At 34.2% G+C, this 27,577-nt stretch overlaps 2 protein-coding genes across 4 annotated transcripts in view; one reads left to right on the forward strand and one right to left on the reverse strand.

Annotated features, from left to right (window-relative positions):
* The window catches only part of LOC111517955 (uncharacterized), a 51,967-nt gene extending 43,753 nt beyond the window's left edge, over positions 1–8,214 (reverse strand). The window contains exons 1-3 of the mRNA XM_023174252.2: positions 8,029–8,214; positions 7,816–7,973; positions 7,627–7,758 (exon numbers count right to left, since the gene is read on the reverse strand). Coding sequence (XP_023030020.2) covers positions 7,627–7,758; positions 7,816–7,973; positions 8,029–8,158 — 420 coding nt within the window. The 5' untranslated portion in view covers positions 8,159–8,214. The remainder of the gene's footprint in view (positions 1–7,626; positions 7,759–7,815; positions 7,974–8,028) is intronic.
* Positions 8,215–8,298: 84 nt separating this feature from the next.
* On the forward strand, positions 8,299–27,299 carry LOC111517959 (uncharacterized). 3 transcript variants are annotated; one of them, XM_074184283.1, is made up of 3 exons: positions 8,299–8,462; positions 16,716–17,719; positions 20,716–27,299. In XM_074184283.1, the coding sequence occupies exons 1-3, from the start codon at positions 8,451–8,453 to the stop codon at positions 21,545–21,547; spliced, it is 1,848 nt and encodes a 615-aa protein (XP_074040384.1). In that variant the 5' UTR covers positions 8,299–8,450; the 3' UTR covers positions 21,548–27,299. The 3 variants fall into 3 exon arrangements, with proteins under 3 accessions (XP_074040384.1, XP_023030021.2, XP_023030023.2); XM_023174253.2 differs by lacking the exon at positions 8,299–8,462 and adding an exon at positions 14,060–14,444; XM_023174255.2 differs by lacking the exons at positions 8,299–8,462; positions 20,716–27,299 and adding exons at positions 14,060–14,444; positions 18,201–20,689.
* The last annotated feature ends 278 nt before the right edge of the window (positions 27,300–27,577 follow it).

Genomic DNA, 27,577 nt, shown 5'->3' on the forward strand with positions numbered 1-27,577 from the left:
ATGCTATGGTCAGTGCTAATAGATTTATTGTTTTCTATTTTATTGGCCATGATCGGCAGGTTTCTTTCAACACAAGTACTACAGGAAAATCCTTAAGGTGCTCTCAGAGGGGTGCCTGTGTGAAAGTAGCGATTCACATTGGATTTGAATCGCTAGAGATTAAATCCATTCGGAAAAACGTTTTCAGGAAGTTCATTTCACATAAACACAGATGAAAGAGTTCTTGAACAGTGAAGTTCAAGGTGTACTGAGTTGAACCTCAAAACGATGAACAGCTACATTCTGTCGCTTATTTCTGATATGTACCGGTCTTGGTGGAATCAAATGAGCCAAGTCACTGGAAAACTTCCCGTGAAAGTATCTAAAAAAGAGAGACACATCTCTAACCTTTCTTCGATGTTCCAGGCTATTGAGGTTGCACGTGATGTTTGCGCCTCCAAACAGGCGGATGGCTCTTTTCTCTATGGAATCCAGCAGAGAGCAAAATTGTCTGACCTGACATTATTATATCCGGTTCGGAGACATTTATCTTCTTGAAGAAAACCGATGCCTGGGTTTTTGTAGCATTGAATTGAACCTGGTTACTTTCACCCCAATTCGAAATCACTTCTGGATCCTCATTAAGATATGCAACCTCCTGCTGCCGATGAAGATGTGCCTCCGTAGTCGATGTCCTGGAATCCAAATGGAATGACGAGACAAGTGTGCTGTCGTCAACAAAGCAATATATTGGATTCTTGGGTTTTTCCAGTAAGTCATTGGTATACAATAAAAACCGGGTTGGAGACAAAATGTATCCCTGGTGAACACCAGTGTTGATGGTGCAAGTATTCGAGAGATGCCATATACGGTCAACCGCCTTAGAAATATCAAGCGCAACAGCTCTTGATTCTACATGTTTCTTGATTGCGTTATTCCAAATATGAGTGACATTCGAAAGAAGGTCGCCAGTTATCTTTGTTTCCGAAAGCCATATTGATGATCGTTCAAGATGTTGAAGCCTTCCAAATATTCGAGGATATGGTGGTTTACGAATTTCTCCATGATTTTTGATATCACTGATAGCAAAGAGACTGGTCTATAGTTTTTTCAAAGATTTTTCTTGTTCTTTTTGGGAATAGGCTGAACGCGAGCAATCTACCAACAAGAAGGAAAAACCCCTTTCTTGTGAGGCAGGTTGAAGAGTCTGCAAAATACTGGTGCGAGTTCATTTGCGCACTTTTTAAGTATACAAATGGACCAAATAATAAGTGGAATGTTGATAATATGTAAACAATAAAAAAATAAAAATAATGAATCAGGAATCGAATACGTTTTATTGCAAAACAATACTGAAAATGAAACAATAATGAGACAAGTAATAAATCAAACTGATAAACACCGCAATATCTACCAAATGATAGAGCGCAGGATGGGCTCAAATTAATAGAAACATGGTGTAAGGAACACTCACTGTCAATCAATCCCAAGAAGACTGAGATGGTCCTTTTCACCAGGAAAAGAAGTTTAGCGGGCTTAAAACCTCCCGAAATCTTCAAAAGCAAACTAACCTTCTCTGAAGTGGTAGAATACCTTGGAACTATCCTCGACACGAAGCTTACATGGAACTCTCATCTACATAGTAGATCAAAAAGAACATACGTGGCTTATAAGAAATGTCGGAGGACAGTGGGACACGTATGGGGTCTTTCACCCCGTGTGGTCACCTGGATCTACACTGCAATAATTAGACCTATGTTAACGTATGGAGCCATTGCATGGGGACTGAAAGTTCTACAAGCACCGGCCGTCCAAAAATTATACCAAATAAAGCAAATGACTCGTTTAAACATCACAGGAGCCATGATAACAACACCAACCGCGGCAATGGAATTAATCACGGGTCTGACCCCTCTTGATCTGTACGTTAAGGAGGTTGCGTTAATGGCCATGGTGCGATTGCGCACGGCTGGTGTAAACCTCGAAGTAGGAACGAAGTAGGAACAACTGAGGCTGGGCCTGTGGCGGGAAGCGCTTACTGCGCAACCTCTGCTGCAGGCAACAAGCGATGCAATTGAACTCAGGTTTGTGTTTAATAAACTCTACAAAATACAAATTAAGCAGAACATAGAGTCAGATGATACAAATGCAATACGCATTTATACAGACGGCTCAAAAACCAAAGAAGGCTCAGGGTGTGGAGTGTACTCCAGATCACTTATCCTAAAAATTAAGTGGGGAATGGGAAGAAATATCAGCGTGGTCCAAACAGAACTGGCTGGTACCTTAATCGACACAAAAGAATTAACCAAGAAAGAAATTTCTGGCAAAAACATAACAATCTGCACTGACAGCAGACGAGCCCTATTAGCCTTGAACAAACAACGTATAACCACAGAGCTAGTACTAGAATGTCACCAAAATTTAGCCAAAGCCTCGGTAGATAATAACATTATCCTGAGGTGGGTTAAAGGGCACGACAGGAGTAAAGGTATAATCGCATTGCCGACTCTTTAGCCAAGAAAGCGGCTGGACTAATAATTTTAGGACTCAGTGGCACCTACGGCCTGATGACTTCGACAATTGCGAAACTAGTCAAATGTTACACCCATGCTCAATCCCAATAGAGATGGGATGGAATCAAAGGATGCAGTCTTGACAGCATCACCTTGGGTGACCCTGGGAAGCTGGCGCCAAAGAAATATCTGGCAATGATCTGGAAAAATCTACGCCCAACAGTAGGATTTCTGAGTGGCCACTGTCAACTAAGAAAACACCTCCATAATAAGGGGCTGGTGGACACACCTCTATGCAGGATGTGTGAACAGGAAGATGAGACTGTCAGGCATGTCCTGTGCGAGTGCTCGGAGTTATCGTCAATAAGAGAGTGTGTGTTCGGCGAGTCTTGGCCTACACCTGCCGATATAAAGGAGAGGTCTCCCAGTGACCTGTCCACCTTCCTGAATAAGACAGGATGGACGATGACCTAGGAGGACCAACTCACCCTCCCTACTCTACAAATACATATACAATTGATAAAAATATTGTAGCATTCAACCCTTTCTTATAAGACAGATTGAAAAGTCTGCAAAATACTGGTGACAGAATTTCTTTCTGAAATTGCGTCAGAGTATCGTAGTTTGCGCATCGCAGCAAATTAAATTACTTCGACTATTGCCTCATCACCTTTGATAATAATGACTGCCGTATACAGGCGAAAAGTCAGGGTCAAAATCCTGTAGGCTACGAATAATGAACTCGATAACATTTTTTATATTTACCATATCGATTTGTTTTTGTTGATTTGAAAAAACATTTTTCGAGGTTCGTCGGTTCAACTGAAAAATGTATCGAGTACAATTATTTCTGCAAGTGTAGTTGAAATATTGGTATGATAAAGGGTATTCAATTTTTCTTCAACTAATTTGTACCCTATATCATTTTGATGTGTATATTCGAAAGTTGATATTGGGTTCATTGGCAACTGGAGTTGGGTACTATACTATTTTCTCGTGAACTGATAGGACTTGTGCCTTCATGTCTCTCGGAAATGGTGATTTTCAAGTAACCTCTGTAGGATGATGAGCCCTCCCCCGAAAATCCCATTGATTGTATTTTATTTTCTAAGCATTTTGAACCCAAGTGAACCAATCATGCATTTTATTCGTTTCTACCTTTCAAACTGAAAACAATTGCGCAGCAACGAAACGATTGCTGTTTCAATATTATCTCATCGAGGTGCTAGAGTTGTGAGTGATTTGCTGGTTTCCCCTCACTGTGTGTGTTTCTTGTGCTCGGCAATGTGATCTTTCAATGGCCTCTTAGTTTCACCGATATAGGATTTTCCGCACTCACAGGGTATCCGGTGAATGCAATTCTTGGAATCGAAGTCCGCGTTTAGTGGCCTGGTTTTTGTGAGGTTGCTATGGATAGTATTTCCGGATCTGAAGTAGATTCTGATGTTGTACTTGGACCCAATTCTTCTTATCCTTTTCGATAATCCTCTAATGTAGGTTGTGACGGCTTCTCTTTCTTGCGATGCTCCTGCTGTCTTTCAACCAAAGTCTGTTCCACCATCGCTCTGGAGTAGCCATTTAGTTGAAGATCATTTTTGATGGTATCTAGTTCCTAGAGATCTTCCTTCGTATTACAGAGCCCGAAAGCACGGTCCAATAGAGTCTTGATGATTCCTCTTTTAGTCAATTGATGGTGGTTAGATTCGTGGTTCAGATACTGTCACATATGAGTAGGTTTTTGGTATACAGATGTTTCCCACTTAGTTCATTCAGGGATTTCAAATCATTTTATTTAATATCAGACAATGAAAGTCCGAACTAATGGAATGTATCGTGAAACATTGTCAATCACCTTCAAATAAGCGAGAAATATAATTTCAATAAAATAATCATCTCAACTTGGAATTGGCCGTGGTGGTAAAGCGCCCGACTCACGACCGGAAGACCGTAGGTTCGATTCCTGCCTCGACCAGATGTTTTTCTCAAAAGAATTTATCTGGTTGAAGCTGGGATGATTCTGCAACCGTGTTAGGAATCACACGTTGAAAGGTAAGACCTTGTTAGTCCTTAGCTCACACAATTTTCTCAACTTCTGAGAGTTGTCGTTCGTATGGGGGCGACAGCTGATCAACGGAAAAACAGATTTTAAACAGATTTTAAACTGAATCATCTAATAAGGGAGTCATATCAACTGTTCCAGCCAGTCTATCATAATGAGAATATGCCACATTTTGCTGAATCGTAACAACAGTTGAATTCTTATTAGGATTAGTCTGAACTATTTTTCATGTTTTCATTCAATTAATAAATGGCATATTTTCAATTATTCTCAGGTACTCACCCAATTTCATGAATAAATGGTCCGACAGTGTGTTAAACTATTCTCGATTCAATTTATTTCACGGATAAACTGTTTATGCTTACTCTAGACCAGAAAACTCAATTGTCTGTTTCCGCTTTCTGCACCACCGAGAATAGTAAAATAGTAAAATTTTTACTATTTTTCTATCACGTTTTTCGGCGTCTGGTTAGGAAGGATGCCAATCGTAATTAGTATCTAAATTCATGACATTTTCATGTAGTGAAAAATATCAACCAAAATTTGATGAAGTAAAAATTCATAGTTCAAAATGTTCACAGAAACATTTTCAAAAATGCAATTGCACTCTTAATTTGAACAGAACCCCACAAATAAAATATTTAGGAATTTATATAGATTGTTGCCTAAAGTGGAAAAAACATTCACTTGAATTAACAAAAAAATTAGAAAATGTCTTTATAAGTTCAGACTTCTGAGAAGTATATTTGGAGTAAAAACACTATTGATGTTTTATCATGCATTATTTTCCAATATTATGACCATGATCATTAAAATATGTCAAGTCTACTCATAAATATGCAATGAAAATAATTTTTAAAAAACCTTTCAGATTTCAATCGAAAGTTTTATTCAGAAAATATTCCATTTAAAATATCAGACACATATTTTACAAAATCAGTACCAACTATTTGAAAAAAACATTTTGCAAATACTGACATAATAGAACATCAGTATTCAATATGATACAAGATCAAAGACCAATGAATGCTTTCAAATTGCTAAGTGTAATCTACATTTAATGCAACAATACTGCATATGTATTCGTTATAAAATTTACAGTATAATTCCACGAAAAATAAAAAAGTTGAGAACAACAGCATTTAAAAAAACATTACACAATTGGATATTAGATAATAGTGAAAAAATTGAAAATGTGCTCACATTGAAATAGTTCAGTTCAACAGATAATTTATTTCACCCTCAGTCATAATATAACACTATTATTGATACATTTTTCCTTTTCTATATATTGTTTCATGAACAATATCTATTAACAGTTAACATTATCTTTATTTTTCAACTAACCCAGTCAAACACAAGTGTTTATACCTAGCAGACTGTGTTGAAATAGTATACATGTAATTACAATTTATTAATATTTATATACATTCATTTGATATTGTACATTTGTTAATAAATTTGAATTTGAATTTATAAAAATCTTGCAAGACTTTTGGACAAAATTACCACCTCTCCAGAGTTATTTTTACCAAGATTTTCATAGTTGAAAGTGTTGCACGTGAAAATGTGAATCACTTCCAAGCGACGGCATTAGACTAAAACTCATTTTCCACTTCGGTACTGTGAAAACAATACATTATTTATGGTTATAATAAAATAAAAAATTCTGAGCCGATTTTCAGTACTGGAATATTTCACGTTTGTTTACACTTCTCGGATTTGTCAAAAAACTGTTTAAAATGTTTTTCTGTTAACCAGATATCGCACCCCTACGAACGACAACCCTCAGAAGTCGAAACTTGTGCGATCTTAGGACTAACGAGGTCTTACCTTCTAACGTGTGATTCCTAACACGGGTTGAAAGATAGCAAGTGAAAATCAAGCGTTCAGCCTGCGGCTTGAACCATCGACTCACACATCAGCCGATTGACTGAGTAAACAAAGCACTCACGTCGAACCACCCGGCTACCGACCGGCTATACAAAATATTTTTTTGCTTTTTTAAGACGTTTAAAAAGTTTTAAAATTTGCATTTTCCATTTTCCCTGATTTCTATCAGATAGTAGACGTATCGTATGACAAATGGATATTGACTTCTGCAACGAACTTGACGGACCTTGCTAAAAAAAATACATATTTCTCTTTGGGTATTAATAAAACTTCATCGATCATTTAATCGTACACGCTGGATTTCTTTTGGTAGACAAAAACTTGACGGAACCTTTCCAAATAATATCGAATTTATATGGCCATAAAGTCAAAATCCTCAGTGGGTGCCAGTAACGGATCCAGACCATGATTTCGGGGGGGGGGGCAATCGAGATTTCTTAGTTCACCCCTAACTTTTTAAAACCACCAAGTTATAGATAAATACCTTACCTGTAGGTCTACCTACGTTTTGATTCATATAGGAAAATATGTTTTATTATATACACACCATGTATATGGTGTATACACCACATATATACACCATGTAGAGTGGAAAGTTTATTATTTATTTACTTATCAAACCAACAATAACAAATTGCAATGGCGATTATCGAAATGGTTTTGTCACAAGGTAGCAAATTTCTGCTGCCACTACCACCGCCAAAATTAAAATAAAATTAGAACGTACATCAAATTAATTATTTTTTTGAAAGGTTGACGCTTCAATAAAAAGTTTGCAATTCTTAAGCACACATCCCTGAGGGATATTTTTTCTCGGAGGGGGCACTTGCCCCCCTTCGATCCGTCGGTGGTGGGTGCAGGAGGACTAATGCCTAATTTTACTTCATTGAGAATTCATCAATTATCAATTTATCATTGCGGATAATTGTATCTATATATTCTATATAAATTTTATATTTCATTTTTCTATACTTGATTATACATTTTTATCATTCCAATTTCGTTTTCGACTTGCCCAGAGACATAATTTCTACGAAACACTATTCCTCATATCCAAACGACCCAGATAAGTGTCATACTGGATGCCTTCAGATTCAATAAAATCATCTGCGAGATATAGTCACTGAACTTCTCAACAAATTCAGCATGGAAAGATTTCAGGATGTTCACTATACTTACGCTGCTTTCAAAATCCTCCAAACAACTCATCAAAGCTTGCATGCCATTAGCGTTTAAAACATGTTGAGCACAGGCTTCATTATGCTTGCAAATAGACCTTAGGACAAACAAAACGGATTTCTTCTGATACTTCTGCAATTACGAATTTGGTAGTGAAGAAATTTTGAAAGATGATTTTCCGAAACTTACGTTTCCAGTGTATATAGTATTGATCAAAATCGGCAAAAAGTTTCGTTCGTTAATTCTGTATGCCATATCTGCTTCATGATGAACCAGTCTTCCAAGGCTTATGGCTGCGCACTGCTGTATTTGCGTACAAGGATCAGTGAGAAGTGGTTTGAGAAGATCTAAAACATGATATCACGGAAAAAACGATTGAAATACATTGGGAAGCTCACATACCCAATATACCAGCTCTGATCAACTGCTCATTATTTTGCTGTCCAAGTGCTAATTCAGATAATGATTGAACGAATGCCAATCTGGCTCTCTGGTACTGATCGAATACTTGCACAATGTTTCGATTTCTCATGACGATTTTTCATCGAACGTCATTCAAATATGTCACGTTGACATTAAGAAATTTTGAAACTTGTTTGAAAGCAACTATAGCGTTTTGATATTATTTCGTGAAGAGAGGCTTCTATTGATCTGTGAAGACCAACTATACAGAAAGTGATGTAGAAAGTGTAGGTACTCTGCTTTTGAATGTTGGGAGGAATATTATGAAGTGAGGTCAGGACTGCCAAGACAGAAATTCATCATACAACCTTAATTCATATTATCAGTAAGGTGCATAATTTTACCGACACTAGAAAGACAGTATGCACAATAAGGTATGGAAAAATTTCTGAAAATTGTTCAGGTACTTAGATGAAACTTAGATATGATATGCAGAATGAAAGTGAACAGCTGAACCATTGAAAAATGGTTAATGGTAATAAATTAACCTCATTATTAACATTGACATAAGAGAGGCCAAGCACAACATGAAAACATGCTACTGAGAAAAGTTGGGCTTCATTTAAAATATTTGGAAGATTTAGCTACTTTGATCAAAGGTTTGAGGTTGAACACAGTAAACTCACAAATTTATCACAGGTAATTATCTGATGTATTTTGAATAACTATGTGGTATCTAGAGAAATGATATCAGATGCTGTGAATTTTATTTGTGAGTAAATACTTTTTTTTATATTTTCAGTCCATTACACCTCTTTAACCATGAAATTTATCACGGAGGCAGTTTTTTGCAAACGCGACACTCGAAGGTATTCTGAATAACTATATGTTATGTATATAATTTTTTTTTTGTATCAAGATGGATTAGTAGAAAGCCAAATACTGTCGTAACCAAAAATTATTCACTCTTAAAAAATAACCCTTTCAATTCAAACAAGATTTTTTGGCTAGGATTTAATCAAATAGGCGAATGAATGTCATTACAATGAGTAGATCAAACCCATTCCGTGACATAAAATCGTAATTTTATGTATGAATCGAGTGTTTTTTCAAAATGTTATCCAGTTTCCTTGTTATCCTTCCTTTCTTTGGAAGATTCCCACATTTTCTGTATCAAGATGGAGTAGTAGAAAGCCAAAAAGATCACCAAGTTCATTAGCTGCGTTTATCGACCACGTAGCGATACACAATATAGGGAACTATTCTCTTCACTTGCAAACACCATTGAATTTCTGCAATGAAATGGTGACTTCAATGTTCACAATATCGAATGGCTCAAATTTTCAAATATCAACGACGAACAAGGTCGCGAGGCTGAGGCTTTTGCAATGAGCAGCGGACTTACTCATATTATAAATGAGCAACCAGGATTCCTAATCGTGATGGAGAATATGCTAGTCTTCTGGATTCACACAGTCACCGTAAAGTCTCCATTGGGATTTCCCCTGGCTAGATGTTTGTTTTAGCTCTAAAGATCATTCAACTTGTGCTTCTGAAGTAACGGAAGTTATTCTATCATCCATGGATATATTCATTTTTCAATGAAACAACATTCTAACGCCAAACCTTGGTTTAACAAAAATTGCGAGCAAACTATCGCCTCCAAAAATCTCGTCTACCAGCAGTGGCGCAAAAATCCCAGTGCAGAAAAGCGAACTAAGTTTGTTATTGTTCGCAACAGCTACAAACTCAAGAAAAATGAAAGGAAATAACTTCACAATCAGAGAAATAGGGATAAACCCAACGGGTCTAGATCCTTCTGGTCGGCAGCTAAAGCTGTTAATCAGAACTTTACAAAATTCACAATTCCACCACTAACACAGGCGGATGGTTCAATTGCAACAACAGCCATAGATAAAGCAAATCTACTAGCTGAACAATTTGCGTCCTACTCCACAGTCGATTTTCTGGAAAAGGCACCACCCATTTTTCCCACACTAGAATCCACAATGCCGGAAATTACTCTTTGACAGCGTCTAGTCAGGCGAATTTTGAAACAGCTCAATATCAACAAGGCGCCTGGCCTTGATGAAATTCCCGTCATTGTACTTAGAGAGTACGCACCAGTATTTTGCAGACTTTTCAACCTGTCGTATAAGAAAGGGGTTTTTCCTTCTTGTTGGAAGATTTCTCGCGTTCAGCCTATTCCTAAATATAGAAATAAAATCTTCTATCTAACTATAGATCAGTCGCTTTGCTATTAGTGATTTCAAAAATCATGGAGAAAATCCTAAACCACAATATCCTTGAATATTTAGAAGGCTTCAACATCTTGAGCGATCATCAATATGGCTTTCGGAAACAAAGATCAACAGGTGACCTTCTATCGTATGCCATCCATATTTGGAATAACGCAAACGAGAAACATGAAGAATCAAGAGCTGTTACGCATGATATTTCTAAGGCCTTTGACCGTGTGTGGTATGAGGGTTTGCTGGCCAAACTTCGATGCTATGGCTTGTCGGATCATTTTTGTGTATGGCTCTTCAGCTTCCTGAAAGAACGTTCCCTGCACGTGGCCGTCGACGGAGTATCTCTCGAATACTTTCACCATCAACGCTGATGTTCCTCAGAGATCCATATTGTTTCCAACCCTCTTTTTGTTGTATATCAACGACTTATTGGGAAGGAACAAGAATCCAATATATTGCTTTGCTGACTACAGCGTACTTGTCTAGTTATTCCATTTGCTTCAGCGGCAGTAGGAGGTTGGGGATTTAGAAGTGATTTCGAATTGGGGTGAAAGTAACCAGGTTCAATTCAATTCCACAAAAACCCAGACAGTCGGTTTTCTTCAAGAAGATAAGTGTTTCCGAACCAGATATTATTTATTGGGGGTTGAAATGGACACCAATATGTCTTGGTACAATCATGTCGCTGAAATTGCAAAGGCAGAGTCTCAAAAGCTTGGAAGACTGTTCCGAACCAGAAAACTGTACACATTTCAACAACCTTTGATGCTTTATAAAGCTCAAATCAGACCTTCTTCGGAGTATTATTCTCATGTATGGAGCTCTGACCCCAAACATACCCTGAAGTTGCTGGATTGAAAATTCGTATTTCTTCTATAGATACTTTCAGGAAAAGTGTTCAAGTGACTTGGTACATATCATCGATTTAAGTTTCAACTCAGTACACCTCGAACTTCACTGTTTAAGAAGTCTTCCATCTGGAGAACCGTGTTTATGTGGATTAAAGTTCCTGAGAACGTTTTTCCAAATGATTTAATCTCCAGCGATTCAAGTTCAATGTGAATCGCTACTTTCGTAGAAGCACCGCTCTGGTAGGCTTTAAGAATTTTCCTGTGGTGCTTGTGTTTTGTTTAAAAAAAAAACTCCTGAAAATATAACCCTTTCACTTCAAACAAGATTCCTTCGACTGGGATTTAATCAAATAAGCGTATGAATGTCATTACGATGTCATCGATGGCATGAGTAGCTCAAACTCATTCCGTGAGATAAAATTGTAATTTTATGTATGAATTGTCTGTTTTTTCTCATAATGTTATTCAGAGTTGTACTGAAGGCAAGTGTCCTACGGCGAAACAGCGGATATGTCTACCAGACAGGATGACAGTGTTATATGTAACTGAAATTTTACCACTTTAATTTATTATATTGTGTAGGAATCCTGTGAATGATATCTGACTCGATTACATCACGACAACTTGGAATACAAACGGAATAGAGAGGAGTGTTTTTCGTATAATTCAGCGTTCATAAAAGAGTATTTGTTTCGGAAGTATTTTTCTTTCGTGTGATTCGATGGTTATATGGAAAAAATTGTTTCGAGAGGGCATTTTTTTCCAGTTTGTGTCTGAAAGTTAAGTACTTCATTGCATGTACTACAGATGTTTGTATGTTAATTTTTGAAATTGATTGCTTTCTTCCTTACTTTCAAAGAATCCCACTTTCTTTGTATCAAGATGGAACAGTAGAAAGCCAAAAAATTTCTTTCACAAAAAAATATAACCTATGTTGTTTTTATGTTGTGTCATTTTAGAATTCTACCTATTTCATGTATAACTCTTTAACGTAGGACAGGATTGCATCGGCTTCCTTATTTGTGTTTGTTTTCCTTCATTTCAGTGTGTTGCTTTCTGAATTGTATGCTTTCTATGTCTATTCTGCTGAAGAGCGTTTTGTTTGTCTTTAATTTCTTGATATTTTGTGTCTTCGTATGTTAGGAGTTCTGATATGGAAATGAGGGTGTTGTCTACCGCTTGTATTTGTGAAGGATGATGATGTGACATCGCGTTCTGGTATCTGTTAGTATGCATTAGTTTCCTGTAGACTGTGTGTTGAATTTCTCCGTTGGGCTTTCTTCCAACTATCACACCAAGGTGAACTGAATTTTCTCGTGGAGTAACGAAACGGTATGCCATTAGGCCAATTGATGAAAATGTCATTGACATACCTCAGACATAATTTGGGTTTCATCATCAAATCACTAAGCAACACACCGAAGAAAGAAAGAAAACAAGAAGGACACAAATACAAAGGGAACCAAAGACAATATGCCATACGTTAGAGGAGTTGCAGATAAAATCGGGAGAATTCTGAAATGACAAAACATAAAAACAAACTATTCAACAACGAAAACCATCAGAAGTTCTTCGAACAGCCCAAAAGACAAAGTCAACCTAGAAAACTAAGGAATATATAAAATACGTGGGCCAAACAAATAAGCGAATATCAGTCAGGCTAGAGGAACACAAACTCGCACTTTGCAACGAAAAAACAACCTCTGCCCTATACAAACACTCAATGAGGTTGCTGACTCTCTTACAAAGGAGGGTGCTGCAAGCAGCTTCAACGGATCAGAACCTGTCATTGGCATCGCTTTATGATATGCCAAACAAAGATTGAACATTTTGATGACAAAAAGATTTATGGACTTTTGGCAGAATCTTCCAGGATTGGCTCACTCCAAGGCGTTAATTCATCATTCGAAGCTTGATACCAAATAATTGTTCGACTACAGTAGGGATGAACTACGATGTCTACCTGGCCTTTTTACACACATACTTTGTGCTCTGCCTCATTGAGGACCGAATCAGGTTTTAACAGTTCAGCAGAGCCGTACTCTCACCATCTGACTTGAAAGACCACTCACCATGCAAACTAATCGGCTTCATTAAGAAGCTGGGTTTATTTGGTTGAGTGTGAATAGGTGTGAGCCACAATAAACCCTTGTGGGTTGCGGTGGAGGGTCGAATAGACCCATTAATTTTGAACCTAACCTAACCTATAGAAACACCACTAGAAAACCAGAATAATAAGGAAGGCAATGGAAATTGAGAAGATTGGCAGTCTAAACAAGAAAGATGACGCACACTACCTCTCATTTGCAAGAAAAACCACTATATTATCCAAAACCACGGACAGTGCACCAACAACAGCAACACATTGCGGCATTGTCCAGAATAATAATCAATTGGCCTCCAGTCGAGCGTAACACCTCACACCACCCAATTACCCTATCAGTCAACCGGAGCTCTTCCCGTCAAATAGGCACACCGTCGTGTCTTATTTGATGTTATTAAAAAATATGGAAATTTCTTGGGCAAATCACTCCAAAAATATACTGTAAAATCGTCATTCTGGCTTATTAGCTAGGATCAGTGAGTAAGTGCCGGGTTGCGCAACACTTGGTTACAAGAAACAACACAAATGCACGGAGTCACCAATAGAAATCAGTCGTACTTTGTGGATTCGGTCAGGTCACCTCGGATTAGAGGCATCATGAATAAAGCTTCAGTTACCTGCTTTGTACATGAATTTTTCCTTTTTTTATTTATATCAAATTCACTCACTAAAACTAAACCTACTAAGCCATCATATGTATCGTATACTGGACTCTGACATCACGCAAGTGCTGGCCAACGGTGTACTTCGTTATACCGTTCTGATGACAGCTGACAGCGAATATTTGAGTTGTACGTAGTCCGGTCTTTCTAATATTTAGGAGAAGTTGAAGTTATTCAAGTTCGAAATGAAATCAAGACAAATCGTAAATTATATTGGGATATAAGTCTTCTCGATTCAATATCTATTTATTGACGCTCGTATCCAATAATCCAATGAGCGTCAAAATTTGCTTACTGTCATTGCTGTCAAGATTTTGAAGTTTTAGGGTTATTTATTTCATGAGGAAAAAGTTCAGAGGTTGACGACACCCTCATACAATTCAGTAGGAGATTCTGAAACTTCGGTAATATGGAAAAACTTGCGGAAAATCCACTTATTTGTAGAGCTTGTTTGAAAATTGTAGAATATAAAGCCCAGAGTTACGGATATATTGAAGATGCTAATGGAAATTTGAGAGATATGATGATGTGTTGTGTCCCAGAAATGGTAAATTTTCTTCCATTATTCACTGAGTAGGAAACGGATTCAAAGATGAGATATAATTAGTATCATTGCAGAAATGAGGAACCTGACTGTCATGTTTTCTTTCATTAAGTTCTGAATTTCCACTTTCATTTGGAAAGTGTATATATCAATTAACAAGTAGGTTATCAAAAGCAATAATATTTAGAGAACCGTCATGCTAGTTTACTAGCTCTTTACTGAGAAATATTTTCTTTGTTATAAATTATCAACTGGGGTCATATATAGACTTTTAACTAACACCACATAACCATCAGGCATGGAAAACAAAAAATGCTCATTTTAAGATCACACATAGTAATGCCTAAAGTAGTTGAATTGTTTCAAATTTATTCATGTTGATAATAATTGATTAATTATTAAATTAAAGGAAATGGTAATTCACAAAGCAGTGATTGCAAATTTCAGGTAAACCTAAGTAAATCAACTATATAGTACTTACAACATTATTACAATAACATGTATGACATGATTGGTCTTTCATTTGGATATGTGGTTAATTTGGCACTTGATGTTTTTACAGAATAATTAGCATTATTGTTACATTTGTATGTCTTATATTAATCCAGATTTACACTTAATCAGTATTCATAAGGCTCCCCCCAGTATAACACATTCTGAAAGTTTTCCCGAGTTTCATTAAATTTGAAAAATCTTCAGTTTTAATTCACCATGAATTGAAATATGCCAATACTTTGTCCATACTTATGAGAGATACACGTTTTCAACCAGAACAACAATAACAGGTAGACCTCTACAAATAAATAGTTAATTTACTGAAAAAGCTTCAATAGGCCTTGTTTATGGCCTTTTATGACATCTCTGAATTTTAGTTTCCTCAACACTAGCCAATTCACTTTATGAACCAACAGAATGACAGAATATTTGTATGCTTAAACTTATGTTTATATACTGAAAAAAATTGTTATTCTTTTCAAAAATAGGAATAACTAATCAGGTTTGCAAATAATTTGCAAAAAATTGTCATTGAGTAGATCGATTTAAAAAAGTGCCAAAGGATCTACAATATAAACTGTCTAACTCTTGATTATTTTAGTAGATATATAATCATTTACTACCAAATTTGTATCTATCACATCACATCTAAGCAAGGAATGAAAATAAAATTTATTTGACTGATACATTGTTGTATAGTGACAACGTGACAGATATGATGATTCTGTTACAAATAAAATAGTATATTATGCAACGATCATGTAATGATGGTTATTAAGACACGAGCATGAAGGCGAGTTTTGTATGGTATATGCGAGTGTATTAATAACCATTACATGAGAGTTGCATACGCTATTTTTTCTAAACCCGATAAATAATGAAAAACTTTAAATATTATATTTGTATTGAACACATTTACAGTAATCAACTCATATTTAAAAAAAAACACAAACTTAATGGTATTATCATGGATATATGAAAACTATAAAGATTCTAATTATATTTATATTGAATATAACAACTGTAATTAATCTGATCTTTTAAAAATATTGGAGTCGATGGTATTCCTTCTATATCGCTGTTTTCAGACATTTTGATAATATAGGTAGGTAATATGAAAACTGATTTTGACAAATAAAGTAATTAATTACTTAGGTTAGAATCTAGGACAAACAAAGGAACAGGATTCTTGATTGAAAAATTATGGGTTTCTATTGGTTGATAATCTGTATCGTTATGAAAAATCTGTATCATAATGGATATCATTATGAAACGGATTATGGTCATATAAGTGTATTGTTAGAGTACGGGTGTAGAAAAAAATATTTTTGGAAAGCATTTGCCATAACTGTTTTCATCTGTCATTCGGGCATTGCCCATTATTATTTCATATTTTAATTTTTGTCTCCTTTTTCTCCAGTTCTTTCTTCAACTATATTCTATATAGTTGAAAATTAAAATTTTCATATTTGAGTTTGCCTTCATGATATAATTTTTTGTTTTTTTCTGATGGATTGTTTTTATAACTGTTTTGCTTCCCTGTATATTTGTTCTGCTTCGTAATTTCCAATATATTTTGTCAACATAAATGAATTTTCAATTTTTTTTGGAAAAATAACTTTGCTTTTGCTATCAAAGTGTGAACTGTTCTTTAAATCTACATTAAAGTGGTCACATGAATTTTCTGAAATCAGATGATTATTGGTATAAGAGAGCTTTTATTCAAATCCCAGCATCATTTCCAAACCTTGATTTAATTAATGCTTCGTATTGTTTTAGGACATCTACGTTTCTACTGATCCAATAATATGTTTTCCATGTATACAGCATTTAGTGAATGTATACAATTTTAAGACAAGATGTATCAATACCGAGTCCATAATTCGCTCATATATGCAGAAGAATAATTTATCAGAGTATGGTCAAGTTAATCTTGTATGTGTAGTACAGGATTTGCTAAAAATTAACCAATACTATAAGGAACAAGAGGAGAAGCGGAAACTAGTTATGAGAGTAGAGAACGGAGTAAATAATCTTTCAACGCATTCCAATACAAAACAGATTGTAAATAGTGTGTTGCCCCATGGTAGTGCACAAGTTTCGGCAAATATAATGTCTCCCTTATCTATACCATCCCCTATAAATAATATTCCTCACATTGATACCCAGCATCTTCTTAATAAAAATCCAGATCATATCAGCCCCTCGTCCAAAGAAAACTCTCAACTTTCATCTCACACTATTCGTCCTCAAATACCTTCACTTCCATCCCAAAATTCAGTTTCTTTTTCCATACCACTTGGTAATGTGGGTCCTATGCCTCCAGTTACAGGTCTTCTTTCCTTTCAAGGTAAACCCAATGGTCCTGTATTTTTGTTAGCTCCAACAAATGCTAGTATACCCCAAAACAATATTTTACCCCAAAGAATACCCAGTGAACCACCACCACCCCCACCCCTAATTTATCATGCCAATTTACATAAATCCCCCACACTGTCTCAAACTGAAACTGACATGTCAGTTCAAGATCAAGGAATAAGGAATCAGGAAATGTCAAGTAAAGGATTAGACAAAGAATTAGATACCATTACGAAAAATAAAGCAAAGCCTTTTGTACATCCTATAGAAAGCAAAATGAGGCTGGTAATACGAATTCCCAGGAGCAAAATCTCTTTTCCAGAAGAAACTAGTGAAATAGAAGATGATGATTGTGACAACAAAAATAATGATTCATACGAAATGGAGAATATGAGGGAAGATGTGGAAATGTCTGAAAATGACTGGTGAGTTTTTGAGCTTAGTGAAATACACTTTCTTGAAACACCTACTTCAAATTTTAGATTAATGAAGCGAAAGGTGCTGGTATTGATTTAGAGCCAATTTTAATATCATAATCTGTGTTTTTGTCACCATTTCAGTTTTAATTTTGGTAAAAAATACTGTTTGTTTTCATGAAAGCATTCATACATTTTATATTATTGCCTGAGTCATGTTTTGTTAAATTTTGATATTGAAAGTTTTTATACTCATTTTAACTATTTAGATTATGATAAAAGAATGTTGAAGAAGCGTCCTGTGTTGAAACAATTCTCATCTTTACAGGACAAAAAGTGATCTGGAAAGAGCTAACGCATGAACCTATAAATAAACTTAGACACTAGTGAAAATTATCGGAGAATGGTCACAAGTTAATACTTCTTGAAATTTGAAATTGAAATTCGGTTGTATAGATTGACCTATTCAACAAAAAATTTTTTTGTGTAGGACACCAATAGCAGAATGACCTTGGGAGTAACAATGTCTCAATGGATAGAATCCGTAGAATGGAGTAGTGGTGTTCCATGTTATGGTTTTGGAAACATTGGACTTCACTGTAAATAATCATGTCTGTTCAAAATTAGTGATACATGCAACACTATATTTTATTGTAACTTCTGAAGTCATTTATAAATTTGAAACTTTCAATCCTATGTAGATAAATTCATTCATAAGTCAACACAATAATAATGAATGCTTGAATATTAGTATCAGGACAGTATGTGAATATTCATCTACTAATTTATTGCAATGAACAGATGGAATATATTATGATATATATGACTGATATAGTCAGGATCTGTAAAATATATTACAAGAGCGTCATAAAGTACAAATAATGGTACACCAAAATCAACACATACATATTGAACAAATAACAAAACATGTTATTGTTATTCGGTGGCAAAGTATTTTTCAATGGACAAAGATTAGTGATTCAAGGTACTCTTTGGTATTGAGTTTAAATGAGTGTATGCTTTGCATGGATTTCAGTTCAACCTGGAGGTAATTGAATTTTTTAATGGAGGAGCTGGTATTGAGTTTGTAACCTTCCACAATCTGAAAAAATTGAAACCAAATCAATGAAGAATCTGCTGAAATGTAGTAAAGAGCAAACTGAAAAGTTCACCCAGAAAAGTTACTGTCTAATATAAACTACTAGAAAGTCCAATTAGTCAGTAACATGTCGTAATCATTAATTTTGCCAACAAATTGAAATCAAAATCAATTGAAAACATCAAATATTGATACTTTGGAAAACAATCCTTTTCCGTTTTCGAAACTTGTATTCACTATAAAAATCTTGCCTCAAACTGTGATGGTTCTAATTTCTTTCTACATTCCATTCTTTAGACTTGTGTTAAAAGAAATTAGAGAATGCCAGGCAGACAAGATATTAGCTAAATTGATCCTTCTGACTGTAGAGTAGGGAGGGTGAGTGTAGGTCCACAGCACTTAGGCCACATGTGATCCATTGTACATCCTCCCGAGGAATTATCCTCTCAGGTCAACCTTCATCCTGTCCTTTCCAGGAAGGTGGTAGGTCAGTTACTAGGAGACATCTCCTTTATATCGGCAGGTGTAGGCCAAGATTCGCCGAACACACACTTTCTTATTGATGATAACTCAGGACACTCGCATAAGACATGCCTGACACTTTCATCTTCCTGTTCATACATCCTGCATAGAGGTGTGTCCAGCTTCCCAGGGTCGCCCAGGATGATCCTGAGCTGAATTTTTTCAAATATTCACCTGCTCATTATTTTCTAGTGATGAATGTCTCTAATTAAAGGGACATCTCCTGAAGACGCAAACTTAGTTGCGTCTGTTGCTTTTCTGGTGACTGGGAGAAGGGCTTGTTCTGGAAGAATGTCTCTGTTGATTCGTAACTACACACGGCTAAGCTGTCATTTAGCGCCAGTTGATACATTTTTTATCCAATTCCTTTATATTTTCCTAGAGCATTTAATTTTCTGAGATGAGATTGACCATTAAAATTTATATGCATGCACCAGATCCAATTTCAGTCATCTAATTTTTCAATTCATCTGATTGATTTGGTGTTTCTTGCATTTTTTCCACAGCAAAGATTTGGTCATGAATTCTGATTACTTCATCCATTTGTTCAGATTTATTGACTTTTTTTTGTCTTCAAAAATAATTCGGGTAATTTCTTTGGTGCCTGGGTTTTTAAATTTAGCATAGATCCGATTTGTTATTTGCAGTTTTTCAACCCTTTGTTTTTCAATTTGTATCGCAAGATTCAGGTTCCCTTTCATTTTTATAGACACTCAATAAAGTGCTTCAAAATCATATTTTAGCTTATTCATATGGTAATTATTGAGTTGATGTTTTTTCCAACAGTTCAATCAAGTTCACATGGATTAGTCAAAATCACAGTTTTCACAGATAATTGTATATTCTTTAAATAATTTTTTATTCCTTGCAAACAACTTCTGTAGAACACACTTATACACATACCACAAATTAAATGAACAGGACGTGATTTGTTCAAAGAAAATTGAAAAGAATGATAAGCGTCAAAAAAACTGAACAAATTATACAGGACACTGTACACTGCACACTGTATATTTGCATTATAAATTCATGATTAGCCTGCAAGAAGTTGAGTTTCTTGAACCAACTAAGAATACTGATATACCGGAACTCCATTATGTTAGAATTATAAATAAAATTCCTTAGATGTTGAAGTATTACAAATTCCACTTTGCCCCAATATCTTCATTTATTTAGTTTATAGATTTCAAACAACTAAGGTTTACTGAGGGTAAGGAAAGAAATGGCACATGTTGAATGATTCTTCAATCAAAACCATTGAATATATTTCCAAACATAAAATTCACATTTTCTATAAGTGAATCACAATATGAGTGAAATATAAATGTTGATGTATTATTTGCTATCTTAAGGTGTATTAGAATAGTTGATTTTTGTGTTCCAGCATATCCCCTTCAGATCTGTATGAGGAGGTCAATCCCTGTAATGAGCCAAATTTCTTTGAGGCTTCAAATATTTATGAAGAAGAGCCAAATTCATGTGAGGGTCCAACTTCTTGTGAGGAGCAGTCTACCTATGAGGAACCGAATCTCTGTGAGGAATCATATGCCTGTGATGAAACAAATATGTCAGCAGAGAAACACATAAGTAAAATCTACAACTGCACCTGCATGTATCTGACAACTTCGGAAACATTGTTCAATGAACACAAAAAAAATTGTAAAAATAATTCGAAAAACTTGCTCAGGTGTCCCCACTGTCCTCATGTAACAAATCGCTCTTACGCCCTGAGCAAGCATATCAATACGATGCATACAAAAGCAGTATGGTTTCTCTGTGAATATTGTACGTATCGTAGTACGGATAAGTCTTGTCTCAGGAGGCACATGCGAAAAAACCATACAGAACACTCTTCTGTTGAATGCGTATGTAAAGTATGTGGTCATGTTTGTTCTAATCAGTATAACCTTAGTAAACATATTACGAAACATGAAATGTCTCCTCCTCTGAACTGTGAATTCTGTTCATATTCCTCGAAAGACAGAAGTAATTTTCGGAAACACATATTCACACATAGTATAAAAGAACTAGATTGTGAATTTTGTTCCTATCATAACGTTTCTCCCTATCAAATGAGAGTTCATTTGAAAAAGTTTCACGATGGAGTTGGTATAGAAGACATAGACTGCCAAAGTGATCGGCCTGTGTCAGAGATTATCAATGATATTAAGGCTGCTATGGAAGAACATCAGGTCAGCGATGATATCATTGAATGAATATTTGTATTATTTTTCTGTGATAAAATATGTGTACAGTTTGTTCCGACTGAAATTCGTTTCTCTTTAGAATGTTACTGTAGATTTGACTAAATCTATTCAATTGTTTATTTTGTTTCAGCTGGTTAGGTTGAACTTTTCTGCAAACAATATTGAACTCTAAAAGCATATTAGATTATATAAGTAAAGCTGAACTTTTACAACATATTTGGTAATTTTTTCCTAGATGCAATATCATGTGTTTTAAGTATAATATTTATGCATATAAATGAAATACTTGTATTACATTGTAACAATGTTCATTGATAAACCTATACCAGTTTAGGTTTTATTAGAGCCATTTTCACATTTTCTGGGTTATGATGCACTGTTTGGAACCTTTGGTGTAGTAATGAATATTACTGGAGTTTTTTCCCAACACTAAATCGTTATTTTTAACACCTCGACACGTGTTTCGATCACCAAGTGATCATCTTCAAGAGGCAGATTAAACTAGAAACAGTTTCTAGTTTAAAGGTGTTAAAAATAACGATTTGGTGTTAGGAAAAAACTACAGTAATATTCATTTTCTGGGTTAATAAAAGTGTAAGCTACAAGTGAAACTCATTCAGCTTACTATTGCAATTGATACCTAAATTGATCTCTCTGAATAATAACATCACACTTCCATTTTTGTATACCCTTTCAATGTGATCAGAAAAATGTTTTCACCTAATAATATTTTTATATTTCAAACGAGAAAAAATATATTTTATACTGTTTTTTTGGGTTTATAGAATAGAATAGAATAGAATTTATTCATTATTGAAAATTTTACAATTGCATTGCATTACATGACACTTATTAAATTTCATCAGACTAGTCAAACCTGAGCACTAGACTATATACAAAATATAAATAGATACATACAAAAATACATTACAAAAATGAAAGAAAAGCATCTTCATGACTTATATTAGGAGTTTAAAAAATATAACCTTCCATAGTCTGAAAAAAAAAAGATGAACCAATAGAGAATCTGCTGAAGTGTAGTAAAGGCCAAACTGAAAAAGTTCACACACGAAAAGTTACTGCGTAATATAAACTATTGGAAAGCCTAATTAGTCCGTAACTTGTATCATAAATTTTGCCTACAAATTGAAAAAATTAAATATTGATACTTGGCTTTCTTAAGTGGTTAACATTTCGGAAAACAATCCTTTTCCGTTCTCAAAACCATTATGCACTATGAAAATCTCGCCTCAAACTATGATATTTCTAATTTCTTTACTACACTTGAGCAAATTCAGTATTGATTTATCTTTTATTTTTTCAGATTGTGGAAGGTTATAAACCCAAAAACAGTATGAAATGTACATATCAAAATATGTTGTCTAAAACATAAAATAACACTGATACAAAATTTATTTTCTTAAACGAATCTCAAGTCATTTTCTTTATCAAAATTGAACTAGACAGTACTGGATCCGATTCATGATTCAATACCATTGTATTGATTTGTTATAGATCTCAGTTGTACTCGTATAGGTCACAAATTAAACATTTGAACTCAAGTTTCTTAAGACTATTTGCAGGTCCCACTTTTGTGGTTTTTGAGAATGCTGAATTTGAACATGGGTATTTGAATTCATATTGACCGCAAATGCCCCATTTATACTTTGTCCAATGTAGTGACTTAATAATTAGCATCCCTTTTTTCAATAAAAAATGTACTATCAACTATCCCCTCCAGTATCTGTAATACTAGTTCATTCCAGCATTCCTTTTCAGTTTAAAATAAATTTCTCAAACTCCCAAAACTTGATGCCCAAAATTCCCTCCCTTCTTCTTTATATCAAGTTGGCATCGTGTCCAGCAAAGTTCCTCCAAATGATATTTTCAATAAGAGAAATATTAGGATACACCCATTAAAAAAGAAACACAATGTTTAATCAACTGGGAATAGAATCATAAATTCAAAAATAAAAATGAATATGGAACTTATTTGTTAGTTGCCAAAATCATTGGTTCAGTGAACATTCTAAAGAAATATTTGTCACACTACAGCTTATATGACTTTACTGAAATAGGAAATTAGTATTTCTGGTGGTTATATAGGGTAAAATTTTAAACGAATATTCTTTATTAACCCAAGAAACATCAAATGTTCATGATCAAGTATTACAAACTGAAAATGAAATTTAACTTAAATGAAATATTGAACATGTACAAAAATGCAGATGAAATAATTATCAAAATTAAAATTATTCAGATTGTAGATTTCCTAATTCATTCAGGCATTGTGTTTATATTATAATTCATCAATTTTTTTTCAAAATTTTATTCAAACTTACTAATCTGAATTAATCATGAAGTGTAAACTTTCATGACCACAGTTAACTGTGTCAAAGCTATTTTCTGAGTTTGTTGGCCATAGGCAGCCTAAAGTTTCGTCTGCGGCTGCGGTTGATATCCAAGGTGATAAGGCAGGACGGCGCCAGGCCTGAGAACCTGCACAACCAAGAAACCCAAAAATTGCTATTACACGGTTCTGAATTAATATGTATGAAGATTCTGGATTTGATTCTATATTAGTATTTCACATGCCCTTAGCGGAAGATATACAAGCATATTTAAACAACACTCAAATTTGCACAAAGTGAGAGAAGAGTTTCATAGGTGTGAATTGAATATCTTTCCTCGCAAATAAAGATAAACACTTTTTGTGTTTAATCTTCTCATTTACTATCATCTCGACATCACTATGGTTTTAAGGAATAAAATCTACTCTAAATAAAAAAATCACAAACATTTTTAACAACGAATTTTAAAAGAATCAAGTAAGTTCTTCAAAACTTTGTTCAAACTATTGAACACAACTAGTAAACGAAATGATAATATGTATGAATACTTTTAAACCTAATCGTACTTTATGCACGCCATTTATGAGCATGTGCAAAAAACATTCATCTGAATAATAAATGATGGGAAAGTGCAATACTAAACTGTCTCTATTTATTTGAGAAATATTCTCACAAATGTATTGTGGAAAGTCTGTGTGACTATGGTCACGTGATTAGGAATATATTATCATATTATACTTTGAGTAACCTTTGAAAAAACATTTATAAGCTAAATTACAAATGACAGGGAGTTATCTGTCAGTTTTATAATATTGAGTTTAGCATTCATGTGGATTGTATATCCATGCACTTCGAATAATAATAATATTTGCATAATTAATAGTATTACAAGTATAGTGAGTACAAAGTATTGCACTCGGTAGGTGAATCACGTCTAGGTTATAAATCAAATTAAAACGCTTTAGTCGATACAGTAAAATATAACATAGTGAAATATATAAAATACGACATGGTTTTTTTGAAAGAAAAATTTTTGCTTTCATCTTCTTCATCTTCATACAAAAAAATCTAGGAATCTTCCAAAGAAAGGAAGAAACTAATTAATTTCAAAAATCAAATCTTTACAGAGATGTGTAGATCATGTAAAGAAGTAACTTTCAGACACAAGAAATAGCCGTCTCGAAAGAGCTGCTTTCAATTAACATTGAAAAACATGAAACAAAGATACTTTAGAAACAAATACTTTTATATGAACACTGAATTATTCAAAGAACACTTTTCTCTATGAAGTTTGTATTACAAACCTTCCTCATGGAATTGAATCAGATATCATTTACAGGATTGCTACAAACCTTTTTATAAAGCTAATTTTTTGAAATTGATTGATTTCTTCCTTTGGAATATTTCTACATTTTTTTTTGTATATGGATGGAGAAGTAGAAAGCCAAATCCCTCCTAAAAATATACCCCTTTCAATTTAAACGACATAGTTGTTATGAGAAAACATAGAATATACGTGGAAGTAACACAGGAATATGATGGTATGAAGTAATAAAAGAATTAGATAATTGACCTACTGAAATATCAAAATATATCTCTTGTCAGTGATTAAATTTTTGCCGTGCCAATTTTAAAAATCTGTTATGCAACTCTCTCAAAGGATGAATGTGACTGAAAGGCTCCTCCCCAGCAGGCAATTCCATAGTGTGACTTTCAGTGATACAGAGTTTTGAGTTGAGTGGTTTTCAGAATCCTTTTTCAACTAATAAAGTGTGAAGGTTCATTAAATAATTAATCTACGAGTATAAACCAATTCCATTGGAGTTGTGAATCTAAAACGACACCTAAGTATTTTACTTCCGTCTCACGTTTGATTGTATATCATTCTCAATCATATTCTTGAGTTCTGACTAGTTATTGGCTTTATAAAAAATGACTGTGTCACTAGCACAATCCAAGATCTCACCTTTACTTTTCCAAGGAAAAGTAAACTATATACCCTTTGGAACACCCATCTTAATATTTTGTGGGTTACTTGAAATATTGAGTGTTTCTAGATGCGGTTTATGATCGACTGTGTTTCGACACAGTCAATCAGTCGATTGCTATTGATAGGTTCAAGAATAAATTAGATAATCTTTATTATTCGATTTGCTAAGTTGCTAAACGTATTCAGAAGCTTGGATTTCTGTTCTAAAAAATATTTAATATCCCTTCAGGTTCTGATAATGGAATGGGTAAAACAATTCTTGATGAGAAACTGCCTTTTCAATAGCTCGTATTCCAATAGAAAGCCTAGTTTACTATTTTATTCCAGGAACTGTGTTATTACATAATACCTCAGTTGGGTATTGAATAAGTGGGTAGCTTACAGTTTTGAATTCTTCCACAAATTGATAGAGAAAATATAGAAAATCGATTATATATATAATTTGCTTCATTCTTGGCAGAATATTAGTTCTCAGTGAAAACTGTGTTGTCTCACTAATGATACTATATCCTTGATTTGATCTTCCTGTGATATGTTTTAATTTATTTACTTTCAATAATTATTTCAATTACAATTTGAGTATGTTGATAGCAAAACATTCAGAAGACTGTAAGATCTATTTACTAGAAAATGATTCAATATTTCAAACAGTGCACCATGAATCATTTATACATTTATTTGCAGTTGAGAATTTTTGTAAATACTGAAATTATTTAAAGTGGAAAGTGAAATTTCAATCTTGTTTGCAGAAACAATTTTTATGAAAGGAAAAATGTTTGAGTTTGTTATTATATTTTAAAGTCTACAAATCTGTTTTCACATTTAAATTTTTTAATTTGACCATATCTATAAGATCAAAAAGAAATGTTTCGATTGGGTAAAATTTTGTTTTTTTTATAACAAGTTCATGTATATATATATATATAAAATATTTGTACTATATAACATGTATATGAATGAATTATTTATAATAAATTGATGACTGAAGTGATTGCGTATTTCAGCTTAATCATAGTTTCATGCGAACTGAAATATTTCTTGGAGTCAGTTTGAAGGATTAGAGGAACGATTAGAATATTTCACGATAAGCTTGAGATGTAAGTCATTTTTACAAATAAAAACATGGAGCTGAATGAAATATTGAAGTGTTGATAGAACGAGTAATAAGAAAGTTAGACTATGATTAAAAAATGAAATTTTTTGAAATGTTTATTACATTAAATGAAATATTTAGAATATGTAATTATGTAAAAATAGAAGAACCATGAGAGATTACTAATTTACTTGCTTCTATTCACTATCGACTTCAGTTGATAGTTTCTCATTTTTCTTATATGGGCTGAAAAAAATCAAAATTGGTGATTTTTGTTTTAATTTCTTGCTTGAGGATCTTACAAAATACAAAAAGATTAGATATGAATTTTTTGTGTTTTATTTTGTATTTTTTTTTCAAACAGGGACCCTGTACTTTTCTCTGAAAAATTTTGTAGCCATTTCTATGTTACGTTCGGCCATGTATCACACTTGAATTTTTTACCGTTTTGGTCCAACAATTGACCAAAGAAATAAAATAAAGCACCTTATTTTAACTTTCATGTTCTGAAATCCTTTATCTTCTCCATGTCACTTGTTATGTATTTTAGGAAAAATGTTATTTCAAAAACGGTATTTTCAAGCTCAATATTTTTAACATCACAC

This window comes from Leptinotarsa decemlineata, unplaced genomic scaffold (genome assembly GCF_025532065.1).
Source record: "Leptinotarsa decemlineata unplaced genomic scaffold, Ldec_3_MD MMD2_tig00026354_RagTag_RagTag, whole genome shotgun sequence".
Classification (NCBI taxonomy): Eukaryota; Metazoa; Arthropoda; class Insecta; order Coleoptera; family Chrysomelidae; genus Leptinotarsa; species Leptinotarsa decemlineata.